At 38.1% G+C, this 18,503-nt stretch overlaps 1 protein-coding gene across 1 annotated transcript in view; it reads left to right on the forward strand.

Moving 5' to 3' along the window:
* ZCCHC6 (zinc finger, CCHC domain containing 6) overlaps positions 1-18,503 on the forward strand; it is a 67,227-nt gene that overhangs the window by 23,723 nt on the left and 25,001 nt on the right. The window contains exons 11-18 of the mRNA XM_012659387.1: positions 2,382-2,534; positions 5,372-5,552; positions 6,909-8,002; positions 8,408-8,558; positions 9,944-10,030; positions 10,965-11,065; positions 12,746-12,803; positions 18,123-18,226. Coding sequence (XP_012514841.1) covers positions 2,382-2,534; positions 5,372-5,552; positions 6,909-8,002; positions 8,408-8,558; positions 9,944-10,030; positions 10,965-11,065; positions 12,746-12,803; positions 18,123-18,226 — 1,929 coding nt within the window. The remainder of the gene's footprint in view (positions 1-2,381; positions 2,535-5,371; positions 5,553-6,908; positions 8,003-8,407; positions 8,559-9,943; positions 10,031-10,964; positions 11,066-12,745; positions 12,804-18,122; positions 18,227-18,503) is intronic.

The raw sequence follows: 18,503 nt of genomic DNA on the forward strand, positions 1-18,503 counted from the left end.
CTGGGCTCAAGCGATCCTCCTGCCTCAGCCTCCCGAGTAGCTGGGACTACAGGCATGCGCCACCATGCCCAGCTAATTTTTTCTATATATTTTTAATTGTCCAGCTAATTTTTTTCTATTTTTAGTAGTAGAGATGGGGTCTCACTCTTGCTCAGACTGGTCTCGAGCTCCTGACCTTGAGTGATCTTCCCGACTCGGCCTTCCAGAGTGCTAGGATTACAGGCATGAGCCACCGCGCCCGGCCAATGTGTAAGACTTCTAAACTGAAAATTATAGAACATTGCTGAGAAAATTAAGAGATAAATAAATGTAGAGCTATACTAAGTTTTTATGGATTAGAAGATTCAATAGGTTGTAGTCAGTTGGGTTTTGATAAAGTTGCCCAAACAGTTCACTGGGGGAAAGAAAATTTTTCAACAAATGATGCAGGGAAAACTAGATGTCCCTAGGTGGAGAAAAAAAAAAATGAATATTAAGCATTTACCTCACAAAATACCCTAAAATTAACTCAAAATGTTGAGAACTATAAAACTCCCAGGAGAAAATCTTTGTAGCAAGGGTTTATTAGAGTACTAAAAACACACACCATATCAATAAAGAAAAATATTGATGAATTAAACTTCATCAAACCTCAAAACTAGCTCTTCAAAAAACATTGTTAAGAAAACAAAGAAACAAGCTACCAAATTGAAGAAAATATTGAATACATATATCCAACCAAGAAAGTCACTACACTTAGTATTTTCTGAGGTGTTTTCTATGGAAGAGTAGTTCAGTCAGTCAGCAAATCTTTACTGAGCATTTACCCTGGCCAGGCAGTATTCTGGATGCTAAGGTTAGAGTGGTGAACAAAACAATCTTTTCCTTAGAATTTATACAGTCAATGAAACAAGAGACTAAGAAATACATAACAAGTGGTGGTAACTTCTCTGAGGAAAAATAAACCAGGTTAAGAAGGACAGAGAGTGAAAAGTAGGGAGCTAATGAGAGAAGATATTTGAACAGAGCTGAATAAAGCAAGGGAGAGTGCGTGGATGCTAGGGGGAGAGCATTCCAAGCAGAGGAAATGGCAGATGTCAGGTGTGAGCAAGGAGGATGGAAGAAAGGTCAGAGAAGTAGCAAAGGGCCAGATTATGTAGGCCCTGGAAAGGACTGTGAATTTCGTCTAGAGTAACAAGGAAACCACTACGAGCAGGAAAGCGACATGATGTGTTATGTTCTAAACCAATGAGGTAGTCCATTCGGTATAGAAACACATTTAGGAAATGTGATACCATATCCACACTTTACCCCACGTTTATTTTGTTCATTATCCTGCTTAAAGGTAAATCCCATCATATAGTAAAGAAACCTGTTCAACTCGTTTAACATCTCTCAGATCTTTTGAGCCCTTTTGCTTTAGCATTCATTAATAGCACATAAAAGTTACCTTGGAAATTTCCAACTTAACCAGAATTAATATTTAAAATGATTTTCTAAATAAGAGGATCTAGCTTTTATAATTGCATCTCTTACCTATCGTAACAATTTCTTCTATTTATTGAGTGATTACTATATACTACAAACAGATACTACCTGTATCTGGATCCCTTATGTCCATTATTTCATATCACAACTATCCCATGAAGGAAGTTCTAGTGCTATTCCTTTTTACAGGAACCTGAGGCCTACAGAGAAATGCCTTACCCAAGGTCATACAGCTGGTATATGAGAGAGCTGAGATTTGGGCCCTGGCAGTTTTACTCCAGAAGCCATGACCTTAGCCACTAGGCCATGTTGCCTTTCTCTTAGAATATTTGCCAAAGAATTATTTCACAAAGTCATCATTCCTTTTGCAAATCAAAACCTTGTTTTTGGCCGGGCGCAGTGGCTCACACCTGTAATCCTAGCTCTCTGGGAGGCCGAGACGGGCAGATTGTTTGAGCTCAGGAGTTTGAAACCAGCCTGAGCAAGAGCGAAACCCCATCTCTACTAAAATTAGAAAGAAATTAATTGGACAACTAAAAATATATAGAAAAAATTAGCCAGGCATGGTGGCGCATGCCTGTAGTCCCAGCTACTCGGGAGGCTGAGGCAGGAAGATCGCTTGAGCCCAGGAGTTTGAGGTTGCTGTGAGCGAGGATGATGCCACGGCACTCTAGCCTGGGCAGCACAGTGAGACTCTGTCTCAAAAAAAAAAAAACAAACAAAAAACCTTGTTTTTTACTTTAAAAATTATTTTTATGTTTATAGATGTCTCAAATATTCCATAAATACCTTTTGTTTTGTGTTTTTAATGAACTACGAATATGTTAACTTTTTCATTCCTTCCAAGATTAATATGTTCTGATTGATACAAAATGTTTCCGTCTTGTAATAAGTATGTATCTGATTTTTCCTAGATTGAAGGATTCTCATTAAACAAACTGGGGAATTTCAACCTTAAAGACATTGAGAAGGACGCTGTGGTCTGGGAATATACTGATAATGCTGCAGGGGACACAGACATAACGAAAGAAGAGGCACCCAAAGAAATACTGGTTAAAAGGGGACAGGTCTGTTCTCTAATTTTTAGTTTTATTTTAGTTGTCATTTATGGAGTTTGTGGGTTAATCAATCTTCCTGTCTTATTTCCTTAAAAATCTTAATTATTTCATGGCTATTTCATGTCCTAGTCTATTCAGTACCTTGAATAGATAAGTAGCAAGAAAAGGTTTAAAAAAAAAACTTAGATTGTTAAATCTGAGGTGATTTGTACCCTCTGTATAGGGTCCTTTGAAAGATACTGAGAATTCAAAGGTTAATCCCTATCCATCCTCAGAGAACTTAGTTTTAGATGGTATTATGAGGTTTAAATATATGAAAAGTTAACCAACTTCAAATTACTGAAATAACAGTGAATTTAAATATACAATTTGATATACTTATTCCCCAACTATCCTGTTGGGGTGAATGGGGGAGTTGGTGCACAAGGAAAGAATGCCTATTAGAATTGCAAACAAAAATCTGTGCAATGTGATTATCCTAGAAATAAGAATAGGATTCTGTCCCAAATTAGTGAAAGGTTCTTGATCTTCCCATAGCTCTTTGGGCTAAAATGACAGTAACATCCACAAAGTATTTCTGAGACCAGGATTCTGATCCTAGTTCCATACAAACAAGTCAGATCACTCCTCCAGTCCATGCCTAAAATGAGGAATAATGGTGAATCATAGATTCTCGTTATGTTTTCTAGAATCCTTGAACATTAGTGGGAGGGAAGAGGTGGTACCACCCTTCCCCTGCTGCCACCAGAACAGTACCACTTTTGTCTGACTTCTGTTTGAGGTTCCTGTAGTGGATAAAGAGTACAGGCTGTGGAGCCAGAATATGTGAATTTGTATCCCACCTCTCCCACTTCTAGCTGTGTGTCCTTGGGCAAGTTACTTAATATTTCTGTGTGCTAGTTTCCTCCCTACAAATGGGGATAATACTGGTACCCTCTCATAGGGTCGTTGATTTATAGAATGCTTAACTCAGTGCCAAGCATGTGGTAGCACTCAGTAAATGTTAGCTACTATTGTTACTTTATTTGAAAAAGAAAGTGTTCTCAACTTAAAAAATTAAGTACCAGTAGACTCGTTATTTCAAAGGTCTCTTAAGTTCCATGTTAAGGTATTAAGTCATTTTAGTGAGATGCTTAAAAATCCTTTGTAATGCTGAAAAAGGCTATGTATAAAGAGGTGAAATTTAATAAGACTTAAAATTTCTGGGCGGTGTCTTTGCGTCCTCAACTATAGTGTTTGGGACATAGACAACTTCCATTTTCAATTAGTTCTGCCTTGTAAATCTCCAAGATGACTTTATCTTACTTGGCAGAACCTTTGTGATTGAGGAAAACACCATACCACTTGTTTTGAAGATTGATATAAAGTATGATCAGAGACAAATTTGTACACGTTAGAGGAAAATATTTTTTTCAATGTGAATTATAGGAATAATGTGAAGGAAAAGCCATTGCTCTAAGTCCATTTAATGCTTTATTTTTATATTTTTATGCTATTTGGAAAGATTAATCATGCTACCACTTCTGAAATTAAATGAGCTGTAGACATTATGGAGTTGCACATGGTGTGGTGAAAAAGCACCGTCCCGAGATCGGGAGACCTTGTTCTCATTCTGCCAGTGATGACCAGTGCGACCTTCTGACACGTCATGGAAATTCTTGGGGCTTCAATTCCTTCTCTTTTAATGTATGGGAGTTGAACTACAGTACGTCTTAAGAGCATCTTACAGTTGTGATGTTGTGTTTTCGTGATTATGTGGATTTCTTGTACTTAAAAAGACTATACCTAAGTGAAAAAATACAGAGAGCAACCAAGTCTGCTAGATGCTTTCCCTTGTTTCTGATTTAATCCTCATAACTATCCTGTGTTATAGGTGGTATCATCCCTACTCTGCAGATAATGATAGCGACCATTTTTTGAACACTGTGTGCCAGGCACTGTGCTAAGCACTTTACAGACACTATCTCACTCAGTCCTCCCAACAACCCTATGAGGTGGGTACTGTTATCCCCATTTTTCAGATGAGGAAACCAAGCCTTAGACAGGTTATAGTCCTTGACCACAATCATACACAGCTAGTACATAGCAGAGTTTGGATTTCAAATCTAAGCTTGACCTAATTCCAAAGCCAGTTCTCTCAGCCACTAAACTGTACTGCCAGTCTGAGAAGGAAGAAGCTAAGTCACAGAGCAATTAAGAGCTATAACATGGCAGAATCACTATTTGGACTCATGTTTTTTCCTATGCTAAGTACTGTGCACTTTCCAATATAATAACATCATAGTATGTTCCAACTTGTCAGAAGTCTGTGACCGTAAAACTAGTACCAATTTCTCACATCAAGTTATTTGACTTTAAAATTAATTGCCACTGGCAGAGTCAGTGTGTTTTTGTGGATTCTCAGGGCAATGAGAGGAGTGTTTTTCCTTTTTCTCTGTGCCGTTAGCTACTGTCCATTTCTGTGTGTCTGTGACTATAAAGGTGTCTCCAGCAGCAATAACAGGAAGAGTTCAGTGCAGAGCATTAGCAACCCATGCACAGTCCTCTCTGCCTGTTATTAAGAGTTCAAAATTAGGAGTGCTGTCTGGTTAAGTAAAACCGATCCTGTCTATTCCTGTGATAATGACTGGATTTTAACATTATCTAATCCTAGGAGTGTAGTGAAGTAATGCTGTTTTACCATAAGCAAAATAGAACCCAGAATTTGATTTATCTAGATGGATTGTCAAGTTTATATCTTTGCTAAGGATTTTCAGATTTTTTAATTGGATGTTTGAATGATCTCTAATTTTTCAGATTATGTTTACATCTGAAATAACCTGTATGTTTCTCTTTGCTATTAATAGGTGTCATTAATATTTGATATAAAACACCAGCCTTCAGTACCAGTTGGGCAGCTCTGGGTGGAAATGCTGCGATTCTATGCTTTAGAATTTAATTTGGCTGACTTAGTGATAAGTATTCGTGTCAAAGAATCAGTATCTCGAGAATCAAAGGATTGGCCGAAAAAGCGCATTGCCATTGAAGGTATCTAACAACGTTTATCTTTAATTCCTTTTTTTTTTTTTTTTTTTAAGGTACCAGTCTAACAGCATGCTTTTTATTTCGGTCTCTTTTCAGCTTCTACACATAAGGTAGGCCTGGCCTCAGAAGTGAAATAAATAGTTAAAATCTTGCATGTGTTACAGTGGGTCATTTCAAGGAATGAACGTGTTCCCCCCAGCTTTTTAAAGTATAAGCAACTGGAATAATGGCTGATTGAGACCTTGCTTTCTTTGTAAATTGCTTAAAAACTTAAATGCTTAAAAAGTTTTCTTACAGTGATGTGTGGACCCCCTTTCCTCTTAATTCTCACTTCTGAAATTTTAAACTCAGTCCTTTTGTAAATTGTTGATATTGTTTACGTTTGCAAAGGTGAGAAAAATACTTGTGCTTTTGAAAAATGACATTCTCAGTTGGATTCCTGTCTAATAGAGGGAATGAATAGTTATTTTCGACATATCTGCAGTAACATTTAGGACTTATTCATAAAATCACTTTTTTAGTGAAGGCTCATTTAACTGAAATCACTGTATCAAAGACACACTGATGTGCCCTGTAGATGTCATTAAATGGACTAGCTCTTCTCAGCTTTGTAAAGTCAGGAGGTTGAAACCCCTCTAGAAATCTTAATTCTCCTCCTTTAAATAATTTAAAGAACCTCCTAAATGGAATTCTCTTATTTTTGCTTGATTTTTTTTCAAGCTTTATGTTGCATAAGAGGGTTTTTTGCATTTTGCATAAATTCTGTGTGCAATCATGGGGATCTCACATTTTTAAACCCTCCCCTGCAGTTTCTCTGGCTCAGCTCTTCTGGCCAATTGCCTAACCTGCTGGAGTTCTAGGGGAGGAGAAAAGATTGAGAGAAGTGGTGTCTCCTCCTGGTGCCTCCCTCTCGCCCCTGAAATTCAGTCCAGCCAATTCAGTGATGGGGCTTCCCGGGGCAGAAGAGTGGAGGTAAGCTCGACAAACCTCAGGGCCTGGCTGAGTGGGGAGGCAGAACACTCAGCAGCAAAGCCTGTCGGGAAGACCTTGATTCTTCCCGAGGGTGTGAGAGCCGCATCTTTTCCACCTCCGCAGTCACAGAGCACAATAGGGAAGGGGTAGTGGTTCTGAACAGAATGGGTTCTCTTCTCTTAGAGCAGATGTTTCAGAAAATGTTGCTTTTTGTTCTTAAACTATATTTTCTTACTCCCCACCCACATTGGTTTTTAAGCATATAAGATACATGACAAATTTTACTATTATTTGTTGTCTGTTTTTATCTGCAGCAGGCTAATTTTTAAAACATGAAGTAGAAGTATATGAAGTGGTAGATTTTTTCTTTTTTTTTTTTCATTACAGATCCCTACTCTGTTAAAAGAAATGTGGCAAGGACCCTAAATAATCAACCCGTGTTTGAATATATACTTCACTGTTTAAGGACAACATATAAATACTTCGCTCTTCCACATAAAATTGCAAAATCCAGCCTTCCAAAGCCTCTGGGTGTAGTTACATGTGCTTCTAAAGAAGTAGTAAATCACGACCCAGCCGTACAAGCAAAAGATCATAAGCTCAAAAACTCAGTTTTGGCCCCAGGTCCCGGTGCTACCAGTTCAACTGCAAATATCTGCAAAGTACATTCTCGTTCTCTTAAAGAGACTGCTGAAAGGTTTGGAAGCCCACCAACAGAGGAAATGGGAAATATACATATCAGTGTCGACCCAGAAAACTCTGAGTGTCTCCAGGCAAAGGTCAATTGTGATAATTATGAGGATGTTAAAGTACACCATCAAGAAACAGAAAGTAAAAATGAGAAAGAGAAAATTGGGAAAAAGGACAAGCATCCTTCCACTGTTGACCAAGGTTTAAGCAGTAGTGGATTTGGAGAGCTCATAATCTGTGGCGGCACTCTTAATAATGAGACAGACAGCACTTTGAATTTAGAAGGCGTCCAGAATCCTACAGCTAAAGAATGTGATGGATTTGCCACTTTAGATGACAAGGCTGATGTTGAGGAAGAAAGTATGGAAGATACTGATGAACTAGAAGACTCTCTGTACCACTTTGCCCCTTCAATACAGGGCCAGACATCAAAAATCATTCACTCTGATGAAGAGGAAGAGGAGGAGGAGGAGGAGGAGGAGGAGGAGGAAGAACCCAGGCTCACCATTAGCCGAAGGGAAGATGAAGATGGCATTGCTAATGAAGATGAGTTAGACAACACCTACAATGGATCAGGGGATGAGGATGCCCTGTCTGAAGAGGATGATGAAGTAGGTGAGCCTGCTAAGTATGAAGACGTGAAGGAATGTGGAAAACATGTAGATGGAGCTCTAGTAATGGAACTTAACAAAATAAGTCTTAAAGAAGAAAATAACTGTGAGGAAAATTCACCTGTGGATCCATCTGATTTCTTCTATGAATTTAGTAAATTTATCTTCACCAAAGGCAAGGTAATCAGTGCCAGTACTACACTTAGAACTAGGAGACCTTAAACAATTTTAATGCATGAATTTCAGTTTTTATATTCTAGAGCAGAAGTCTCCCTGTTTTGGTTGGGGTTAACGAGTTGGTCTTTTGAATATGATCACTTGGTCCACTTCCCTCCTTAAGACTCGTGGGAATTTGCATAGAAGGAAGGGAATGCTGTTAGTAGTGAAAATAAGTACCTTTTTCTCCTGAAGATACCACAGGAGGTCCCCTTCTCTCAGATCATTTGGAGTGGCTGCATATTGTATTTTCCTTTCCTTTGGAAAGCGAAGAGTTGACTAGATACTTTACAAAAAGATTCCAGACCTCATCATTTGGCAAATAAAGTGTTATCTTAAGTTTTGTTTTGCTTTATCATGTTCCTGCAGTCTCCTACAGTTGTGTGCAGCTTATGCAAACGAGAGGGTCATCTAAAGAAGGACTGTCCTGATGACTTCAAAAGAATCCAGCTGGAACCCTTGCCACCACTAACACCGAAGTTTTCAAATATCTTAGATCAAGTTTGCATCCAATGTTATAGTAAGTTATTCACATTTCCTTTGATTTGTTGAAATATTAAATTGACATTTACTCAAGAGTCATCAGAATCACTGTCCTGTTAGCTCTCTAAGCACTTATAAGGACTCAGTCTGTTCCATTCTCTGTGGTATCCACAGTGTTCTATGTCATGCCTGTCCCTTTTGGGACATGCAATAAATATAAAGGAAAGAAGAAGGAAAGACATTTTAAGTTGTTTTTTCTGTTTTTTCTTTGTTTTGCTTTGTTTTGTTTTTTTTTGAGACAGGGTCTCACTCTGTTATCCAGGCTAGAGTGCAGTGGCATCATCATAGTTCACTGCAGCCTCAAACTCCTTGTCTCAGGCAATCCTCCTGCCTCAGCCGCCAAGTAGCTGGGACTACGGCCACATGCCACCATGCTCAGCTAATTTTTTTTTTTAAATATTTTTTGAAGAGACTGGATCTCACTATTTTGTTGGGGCTTCTCTTGAGCACTTGGCCTTAAACTCCTAAAGTACTAGTATTACAGGTGTGAGCCACTGTGCCCAGCCCCTTTTAGGTCTTAAGATTAGAGTGCTAGCATGTTCCAGCTGGTGTTTCTTGAAAGATTTTTCTAGGTGCAGTTAATAATATTTCATGACTGGAAGTATTCCCAGGCCAAGTAGGGAATAACTCTATAATACTGCCCTCTCCCTTAGGGTAGTAAACCTCCCCATAGAGATTTCCAGAGCACACTGGCATAATGAAAGTGTCTGAGAAGTGTTATTTCCAAAATTTGAGCATGAAATGCTTTTCAAGTAATGCTAATTAATAGCCTACATAATAGCCCTTTAAGGAACACCAGTTTGGGGAAGCCTTGATAAAGAGAGGTTTAAAGTTTTACAAAGAAAACATTTAAAGGAGAGGCATTCGGCTGATTAGAATGAAAGAACTTGTTTGACATGGCTACACTGTGAGGTATCCATCTGTGCCAGAACACACCTGGCTTTTAATCAGTGATTTTTTTTTTTTTTTTTTTTTTTTTACAAACCTTTTTGGAGCATATGAGCTATGAAAGAAAAACTAGATTCTCTTTAGACAAAAATACATGAAAATGCGCACAAATGTTGTATTCACACTCTGTGAAGTTCCCAGAAGTCCCTTTCTAGACCCTGAAGGTCTGTGAAACCCAGGTACGGCTCCCCAGTTCAAATTAGTTTTCATTTCAGGAGTAGTTCTTGGTGATAGGCTCTTTATAAAGGGGCACTTTTTTTATTTTACATTGCTAACACTATCTACTAAGAAGACACAAAAATTTAGGAGTTTTTTTCTAAGCTCGTAAGTTTTATTTTCTAAAAAATATAATTTTTTCAGCCTTTTCAAAGTATGTCTACAGTCTTATTTTCTCAATGTGTCTATTTTTAACAGAGGATTTTTCTCCAACTATTTTAGAAGATCAGGCTCGTGAACATATCCGACAAAACCTAGAAAGTTTCATAAGACAGGACTTTCCAGGTAAATGATTTTTTCATTTTTAAGAACAGTAATGTGACCTTCCTTCCGAATGAGTACATGTGTTACAAGCACATTGATTTTGAGAATCATAAAGTGATCTTGTGGTGATGGTGGGTCAGGGTTTCAGTTGTTCTACATATGCCTGGGATGTCTCTGGTCTGCCAAGTCCTAGTTTACCAATAGAAAGAATGGTATCGGCTGGGCGCAGTGGCTCACGCCTGTAATCCTAGCACTCTGGGAGGCCGAGGCAGGAGGATCACTTGAGGTCAGGAGTTCGAGACCAGTCTGAGCAAGAACAAGACCCCATCTCTACTAAAAATAGAAAGAAATTATCTGGACAACTAAAAATATATAGAAAAAATTAGCCCGGCATGGTGGCACATTCCTGTAGTCCCAGCTACTGGCAGGAGTGCTTAAGCCCAGGAGTTTGAGGTTGCTGTGAGCTAGGCTGACACCACGGCATTCTAGCCTAGGCAACAGAGCGAGACTCGGTCTCTAAAAAAAAAAAAAAGAAAGAACAGTAGCAGTGTAGCATTTATCTTGGCAGATGCCACAAGTGAATTTCATTTAATATTATAACATGTTTAGAGTCAAAGTTCACACACCTCTAAAAAGTGCATTTATTTAGGAAGTAGTAAGCTTAAACATTATTAAATATGATGAGGTGATCTAACATTTTCCTTAAAATGTCCTTGCATTTAAGAATAAAGTGGCACCTGATAATCTTTCTTGCCATATACAGCTTACATTTATTTAAAGGAAACTTTGAGAGGAAAAAATTTAGAATAAATGACTGATTAATAAGAGAACATAATTATGAGATTAATCTAGGATAGTTAACAACTGGGTATTTTTGATTCATGAAAGGACCATTTTGATCAAAAAGTTAAATGTATCAGGTAATTAGTTATTACTTTTCATATATCCCTAACAGGAACTAAACTGAGCTTATTTGGCTCCTCCAAAAATGGATTTGGGTTCAAGCAGAGTGACCTTGACGTCTGTATGACAATTAATGGACTTGAAACTGCTGAGGTACGGTGACCACATCAAACTTCCATTTGCTGTGGCAGTGTGATTTGACGAATCTTGAGTGACGTTATAGCTTGGTATTTTCCAAATACATCAGAGCATACCATATGGTGTGTGCCATTTGACATAATCTATCACCAAAGACATTAAGCAGCTTAGAGGTGAATGTAAGGAGTAAAAAGGTTGTCGTTTTGCCTTGTATTAGTACAAAGTGGATTGCAAAGTGGCATCTAGGAATTCTACAAAGCTAAACTAGCTTCTCCTGCCACTGTACCGACTTGGAAGCATATACCCACACAAGGTTATCTGTAAAGGTTTTTACCAGACAGGCAATGTGGTAAATGATAAGAGTGCTAACCTTATAGTCCAGAGACCTGAGTTTGAGACAAACTTGGTTTCATCAGTACCAAGACATACGGTCTTTGGTAGATAATCTGTGAAATGGAAATAATTTCTATTCCCTTTTAGCTCAGGTGATTATTGTACACATTAGTTTGGATCATGTATGTTACGAGTCAGCAAACTGTGGTCCATGGGCTAAATTCAGGACTGCCTGTTTTTGTGAATAAAGTTTTATTAGAGCAGAGCCACACCCATTCATTTAGGTATTGTCTATGGCTGCTTTCACTCTGTAAGTGCAGAGTTTACTACCTGTGACAGAGGCCACATGGCCTGCAAAGCAGAACAAGTTTGCCAGCCCCTGATGTATCTGAAGACATTTATAAAATATAAAATACTATATAGAGAGAGATAAAAGGTCTGAGAAGTGCCGAGTCTCTATTCTTTTTTTTATTTTTAACAGCAGTTCAAATGCTGGTTATCCAAATGAATGATGCTGCTGTTACTGAAGACCCTTTAGTCCTTTTCTTAGTTTTAGTCTTTGTATTTGGAGGCTGTATCTGATTTGGGATAACAGTCAAAAGTAATCTAGTCTGAATTAGGTGAATAAAGTAGATAAGCAAGATTGGTTCAACATACAGAATGACCCAATTATACATCCTTATGGTCGAATTTTTTTTTTTTTAAACACGGCTTGTCAACTAGTTTTGAGGGCATTTCTGAAATAAAATTTCAAATGTGTTCTGGATATGTATAACCATCAAAAGGGCTTCTGTTGATGGGATCAACCTAAATGTTTTTAATTATGATTTATTTGAAATACTATTTATTTTTGCTATATGACTTTAATTTGTACGTTATCATTTTGGCTAGTCCTACGGGGAAATAATGTGAGCTTAATCACCCTCCACAGCAATTCAGTCAACTCTTAAACTATAATGAAAGTCTACCCAGAATAAATAAGAAGGGGCACAGAAGCCCTTCTTATATATTCTGGCACTTGGGGTACTTCTGAGTGATATAATTATGTAGTGGGAAAAAATGAAGGTCCTCAACCATGATTCAGAGACTTTTTTGGAAACCTTGGGTCCCCAGGCTTCCTGACAAATTTTAGCCTTTGTCACATATCCAAAAGCAATTAAGAAGTAGGGTGTTTGGTGGTTTTTGTATCCATAGGATATTTCCTATGAATACTGACTATGATACTCAACTAGAAGGGAAAAATATATATAGACTAAGTTGAAATTAATTTCATTATTTCTGAAGGTAATGGAAGCTGTTTATAACCGATTAGGAACCTGTCCTCCAGTTTCAGTTCAGTGGTTTGTGCCATCTTTGTTTCAGGGGTTGGACTGTGTAAGGACTATTGAAGAATTGGCAAGAGTGCTCAGAAAGCATTCAGGTACCTCTATAAACTTTTTCTGAAAATATTTTTTTTCTTTTCGTTAGTGTTTTATATAGTCTTCTCTCTGTCTGAGGGGGTTTGGTTCCAGGACACACACACACACACACACACACACACACACACACACACGTGCATGCACACACACAGATACCAAAATCCTCATATGCTCAAGTCCCTTATATAAAATGGCATAGTATTTGCATATAACCTGTGCCCATCCTCCTGTATATGTTAAATCTTCTCTGGGTTACTTATAATACCTAATACAATGTAAATGCTATGTAAATAGTTGTTATACTGAATTGGTTGTTTTATTTGTATTTTTTATTGTTTGTTTTTTTCCCCGAAATATTTTCAATCTGTAGTTGGTTGAATCTGGGGTTGCAGAGCCATGGATATGGAGGGCCGACTGTACTTAGAATTTACTGATGCCATGAAGCAGTATGATGGCTGATTTATAGAATATTTGCAATACTAGTGTCTTTAAAAAATTTTGTGTGATTAAGTATGAAAGACTGAGAAATTGGTGATAAATTATGTGCATATTATTGCCTAGTTCAGTTTTTTTCAAATCAAAGCATGCACCAGACAGGCAAGAATCTGTGGAAATCATTTTGCCTTACTGACATTGTGTAAGTCAGAATGTAGGAGTTGCTGAAGTATTTATAGCAGTAAAATGTATATTCTATACATTCTATAAATTGTGCACAGAACGAAGTGCCATTAGTATTCTTCTGCTGCCAGGATAGCTATGGATTCTATTAGCAGTCAAAATCTTCTTTTAAAATGTGGTTCAGCAAACTTCTGTGCTGACAGCTGAGAATGAAGGTGAATATGGTCCCTGTCCTCAGGGAACTTGAAATCCGTGACCTAGCCATTAAAGCCTTTTGTTTTGCTTTGTTTTGTTTGGAGACAGGATCTTGCTCTGTTGCCCGGGCTGGAGGGCTAGAGTGCAGTGGCATCATCATAGCTCACTGCAACCTCAAACTCCTGGGCTCAAGCGATCCTCCTTTCTAAGCCTCCCGAGTAGCTGGCACTATAGGCAAGTGCCACCATACCTGACTAATTTTTCTATTTTTTGTAGAGATGCAATCTCTCCCTCTTACTCAGGCTGGTCTCGACCTCCTGATCTCAAGCAGTCCTCCCACCTCGGCCTCCCTAAGTGCTAGGTTTACAGGCACGAGCCACCATGCCGAGCTGAAAAGCTTTCTTATATTTCAGTCTAGAATAGATTTTTACTCACAGCATGGACATGCACACACACCTAGACACACACAAACATACACCTCGAGTGCCCCTTTACTTTATATTTTTTATTTCCAGAGCTTAAATAAAGTAGATATCATGTTGTTTAAATAAAAGGGAAAAAAAATCTTAATTTTGGTTTATTTCCCGTGAAAATTAACCCAAGACATCAGGGTGTTTTGGTTTTGTTTTTTCAGATGTACATCAATATAGTTTTCATTGGTCATTGAAATAGACATTTCCCTCACTTGGGAATTCTACCTCTAAAGATCATGTGTTTTTTGTTTTGTTTGGAAGATATGCAAAGAAAGTAAAGTGCTAAATTACCACCACTATTAATTTTTTTAGTGCTGAGCTAGATTTTGACTTTTATTTTGAAATAATTTAAATAATTTGAAACGTAAAGGAGAGCAGCAAAAGTCACAGAAAGAACTCTGTATGACCTTCATTCAAATCCACCAATTAACATTTTACCGCATTCGATTTATCATTTTATCTCTTGCTTGCTCTCAATTTCTTTCTGTACCATTTGAGCGTAAGCCAAAGACATTATGTCCCTTTCCCCCGGAAATACTGGAAATACCTCAGTATATGTTTCCCAAGAAGGAACAATGTTAAAAACAGATCATTTTTAGACTAGAAATGACTTAGACACACAGATGATGATAATAATCAAATGCAGATTGCATGGCATAAGAATTTAATAATAGCCGAAGGCTGTGTCTAAAACTTAATGTGTTCGAAAGCAGTCTCCTTGGGTATTTTATTGTGTATTTCCTCTGTGCTTAGCACTGTGTTAGCACTTGGGGAGAGTGGAAAAATAAAGAACCTGTGTAAGTCTTACAGATCTTAAAATAAGTAAGATAGTCTCAAACTGTGTAACAATGTAAGGTAATATTCAATTGAATAACTTCTGAGAAGAGAGAGATATGAGAAAGTTGCATAGAGGAGGTTCATGGAAGAGATGGATTTGTTATCTCAAATGACGGTGAATACGATTTGAAAAAGATAGGAAAAGAAATCATTCCTAAGTGCATAGACATGAACATGCGAATTACTTTGGAATATTCTGGAAAACAGTGAGAAGATTCATACATTTGGAGAGGATTTTCAAGTGGGAAATATTAGGAGATAAGATGAAGTCTACAGTTATTTGGAAGCCACTGAAGTTTCTTCAGTAGGGAAGGGACCCAATAAAAGGAAAAGATAGGCTTTTTAGGCAGCTGGTGTCATCTCTTTTAGGGAAGGTACAATCTAGGTGACAGGGCAGCAGGACCTCAGCCAGGGCTCCACTATATTAAAAGGAAAAAAGATATGAGAGATTCCAAATGGGAAAATTTGCTACCTATAAGTAGGAAACTAAGGGTTAAGGCTGATGTCTGGGTACTTTAGAAATGAGGATGTTTGCAGAAAACACCTGTGTTGAGGTGTTTAGTTTGCCATGAAGGTATGATCTGTAAGAGTTAACAGTCCAGCAAGCAATTAAAAATAGGGGGTTATCAGTCAGAATTGAAGATGAAAATAAAAGTTTTGCATTGAAAACCTCCAAGAGAAAGAGATTGGGAGAGAGAAAGAGATCAAGAATAAAACAGAATTCCAAGGAATCATTTGAGAGAAGTTGAAGACTAAGCCTTCATTTCAGTGGACAGAAATTAAGAGACTGAAAAGGGAGCCTTTGGAATGGTTTTTATTTATTTATTTGAAAAAAAATTTAAACTGTTAACCAGAGAGATAGAATGGAATGGTTAATGAATGCACGAGGATAGTATACCATGAATAAATGCTAGAAGACAGGCTTATGAGTGTTATAATGGTCAACAATGTCAAATTCCAAATGTGAAGAACATGAAGAGGAAACTATCTAATTTAGAAGGAGTATAGCAAAGTAGTTGGTGCGGGTTCTGGAATCAGACTCTGGTTTTAAATCCTGGCTCCCCACTTGCTGGGCTGTGTGATTCCAGAAAGTCACTCAGCCTCTTTACAGGCACTCAGTTACTTACCTGTAAAGTGGTATTAATAGAACTAACATTTAAGATTAAGAAAGAAAATACATTAAAGTACAGGGCCTACCATATTCTAAGTATTCAGTAAATATTAGTTTCCTTGCCCCTTTTCCCAATCAGTGTGTTAGATTTCCTTTATCTGCCATACAGACCTTTCTTCCTGAAATTACTTCTGTCATCTATCTTGTAATATCATAACCTTCACGGCAAACTAAACACCTCCACACAGGTGTTCTCTGCACACATTCCCATTTCTCAATGATGATATTTTGTCCTGAGTTCTGCGATATAATCACTATGTATCTGTCCTAGATACCACCACCTCTGAGAAGAAACTCAGATTTCTACATCTCAGAGTGAACTCTTCTTTCTCTTTACCACCTACCTTCTGCTGCAGCCACCTCCACTACCTGCCCTTGCTTCTGAATCCTCTTTCTTGGTTGTTGACATTGACATCCTTGGAATTACCAAAATGGGTGAAGTGATAATTAGCCTGACATAGATAGACTAGGTTCAGGAGAAGTTTGGAGTCAGTCTTTCCTAGATTTACATCCTAACTCCACAATTTATCAGCTGCATATTCCTAAGCAAGTAACTTTTTCTGGGTCTCTGTTTCTTCATCTGTTAGGTGAGAGTGATAAGCCTTAGTGTTTGTAATGGACTCTTCACATGCTGCTTGTCACACTTTAGGTGCTCAGGAAGTGGTAGCTCTTACTGTCTGCACTCTTCCTCTTTTATCACCCCTCTCTTCGCATCCAGTTACAGAGGCTCTCAAACCTGACTTGCTGCTTCTCCTCATTCTGATGCCACCCTGAGAGTTCAGACCCAGATATTGTTCATAAGTAGTCATCCTTGCCTGACAATGACAAGAAAAAGCAGCAGAAAATAAGAATATTTATAGAAAAGAAAGAAAACGTTAAATAAAAATAAAAAAATAAGTGGTCATCCCTCCTCTATTATTCCAGGTGCCTCCAGTCTATCTATTGCCTGGGCATTGTATAAATAGATGTGGTCAGTGATTCCTCCTGACTTAGTTCATCGGCTTCTCTTTGCCTCCAAGGATATTTTTTAGCAGGCTATATATGTTCTCTCTTTGGACTCTTCTGGTTTCTCCCCCCTCTCCTGTTCCTCATATTCCTTTCCCCAAAGTTCATTCTACAACCTGCACAATTCCGTGGAAGTTCCCTGAACATGTCATTTTCTTTCAGGCTCTCTCTCCTTTTCATGTGCAATTTCCCTTGCCTGGTAAATCCCCTCAACCCTCCCCTATTGTTGCCTGTTGTTCTTCTTTTTCAAAGCCTAGCTCAGGCAATTTCCTCCTCTCCTATTGAAGTTGATTCCTTTCTATTACCTTTGTAACTTCTGACTCCATGGTAAGTAACTTGTTTTGAGGATTCTTATGATTGCCTCTAGGCCTTTCTCCAAATTAGATATAGTCATATGGAGAGAATAGGTAGGACCCACATAGTTCAGACTCTGTCACTTGAGGCCAGGAATTTGAGACCAACTTAGGCAACATAGCAAGACGCTGACTCTATAAAAAACTTAAAAATTAGCTGGGCGTGGTGGTGCACACCTGAGGTCCTAGCTATTCGAGAGGCTGAGGCAGGAGGATCCCTTGAGTTTGAGGCTGCAGTGAGCTATGATTGTGCCACTGTACTCCAGCCTGGGTGACACAGCAAAACTCTTCCTCAAAAAAACAAAAAAAAAGACTCCAGTAGTTTTCTCTGTTTTGTTATTTGCCAGGCAAACCACACCCACACACATGCATACATGCATGCACATGCACACACGTGAGTACACGTGAACCATTAAATTCCTGGAAGGCAGTGGCTTGCCTTTTTGATTCTTGTAGTTCAAACATCAACATGTTTTGCAAATGTTAACCTTGCCAGAATAGTCTTCCCAGATATTTATTAATAACGGAGAAGTCTTTAACTAGTCCTAGTGAATGCAGTGAAACAAGCCAAAGTTAGGCTTACATCGTTTTATAGTGGGATATTAACACAAGAACCGGTTATATCCGTAGCTGCTGCATTTAATGGTACGATCTTATTTCCCAACCCAGGTCTGAGAAACATCTTACCTATTACAACAGCAAAGGTGCCAATTGTGAAGTTCTTCCATTTGAGAAGTGGTCTGGAAGTGGATATCAGTTTGTATAACACATTGGTGAGATTTTCTTCCAGCTTTTTCTTTAGGGAGATTAGGGGAACAAATGTTTCAATTGACAAAATCTCAAGTGAACCATTTATTTCATCTTATTCTTTCAAGATTTATTTATGAATGCTTGCTATGTACCTAGCAGTGTTCTGAAGCTAAGGATGTAACAGAGAATTCAGTTAATGTTAGTATTCATGTAAAATGAGGTCAGAGTGGCAGGCTCTTGTGTTTGATTTGCGCTTTGTTTGATTATTTATTTATTTATTTGAAAAAAAATTTAAACTGT

The sequence above is a fragment of the Propithecus coquereli genome, unplaced genomic scaffold, assembly GCF_000956105.1.
Source record: "Propithecus coquereli isolate 6110/MARCELLA unplaced genomic scaffold, Pcoq_1.0 Scaffold608, whole genome shotgun sequence".
NCBI lineage: Eukaryota > Metazoa > Chordata > Mammalia > Primates > Indriidae > Propithecus > Propithecus coquereli.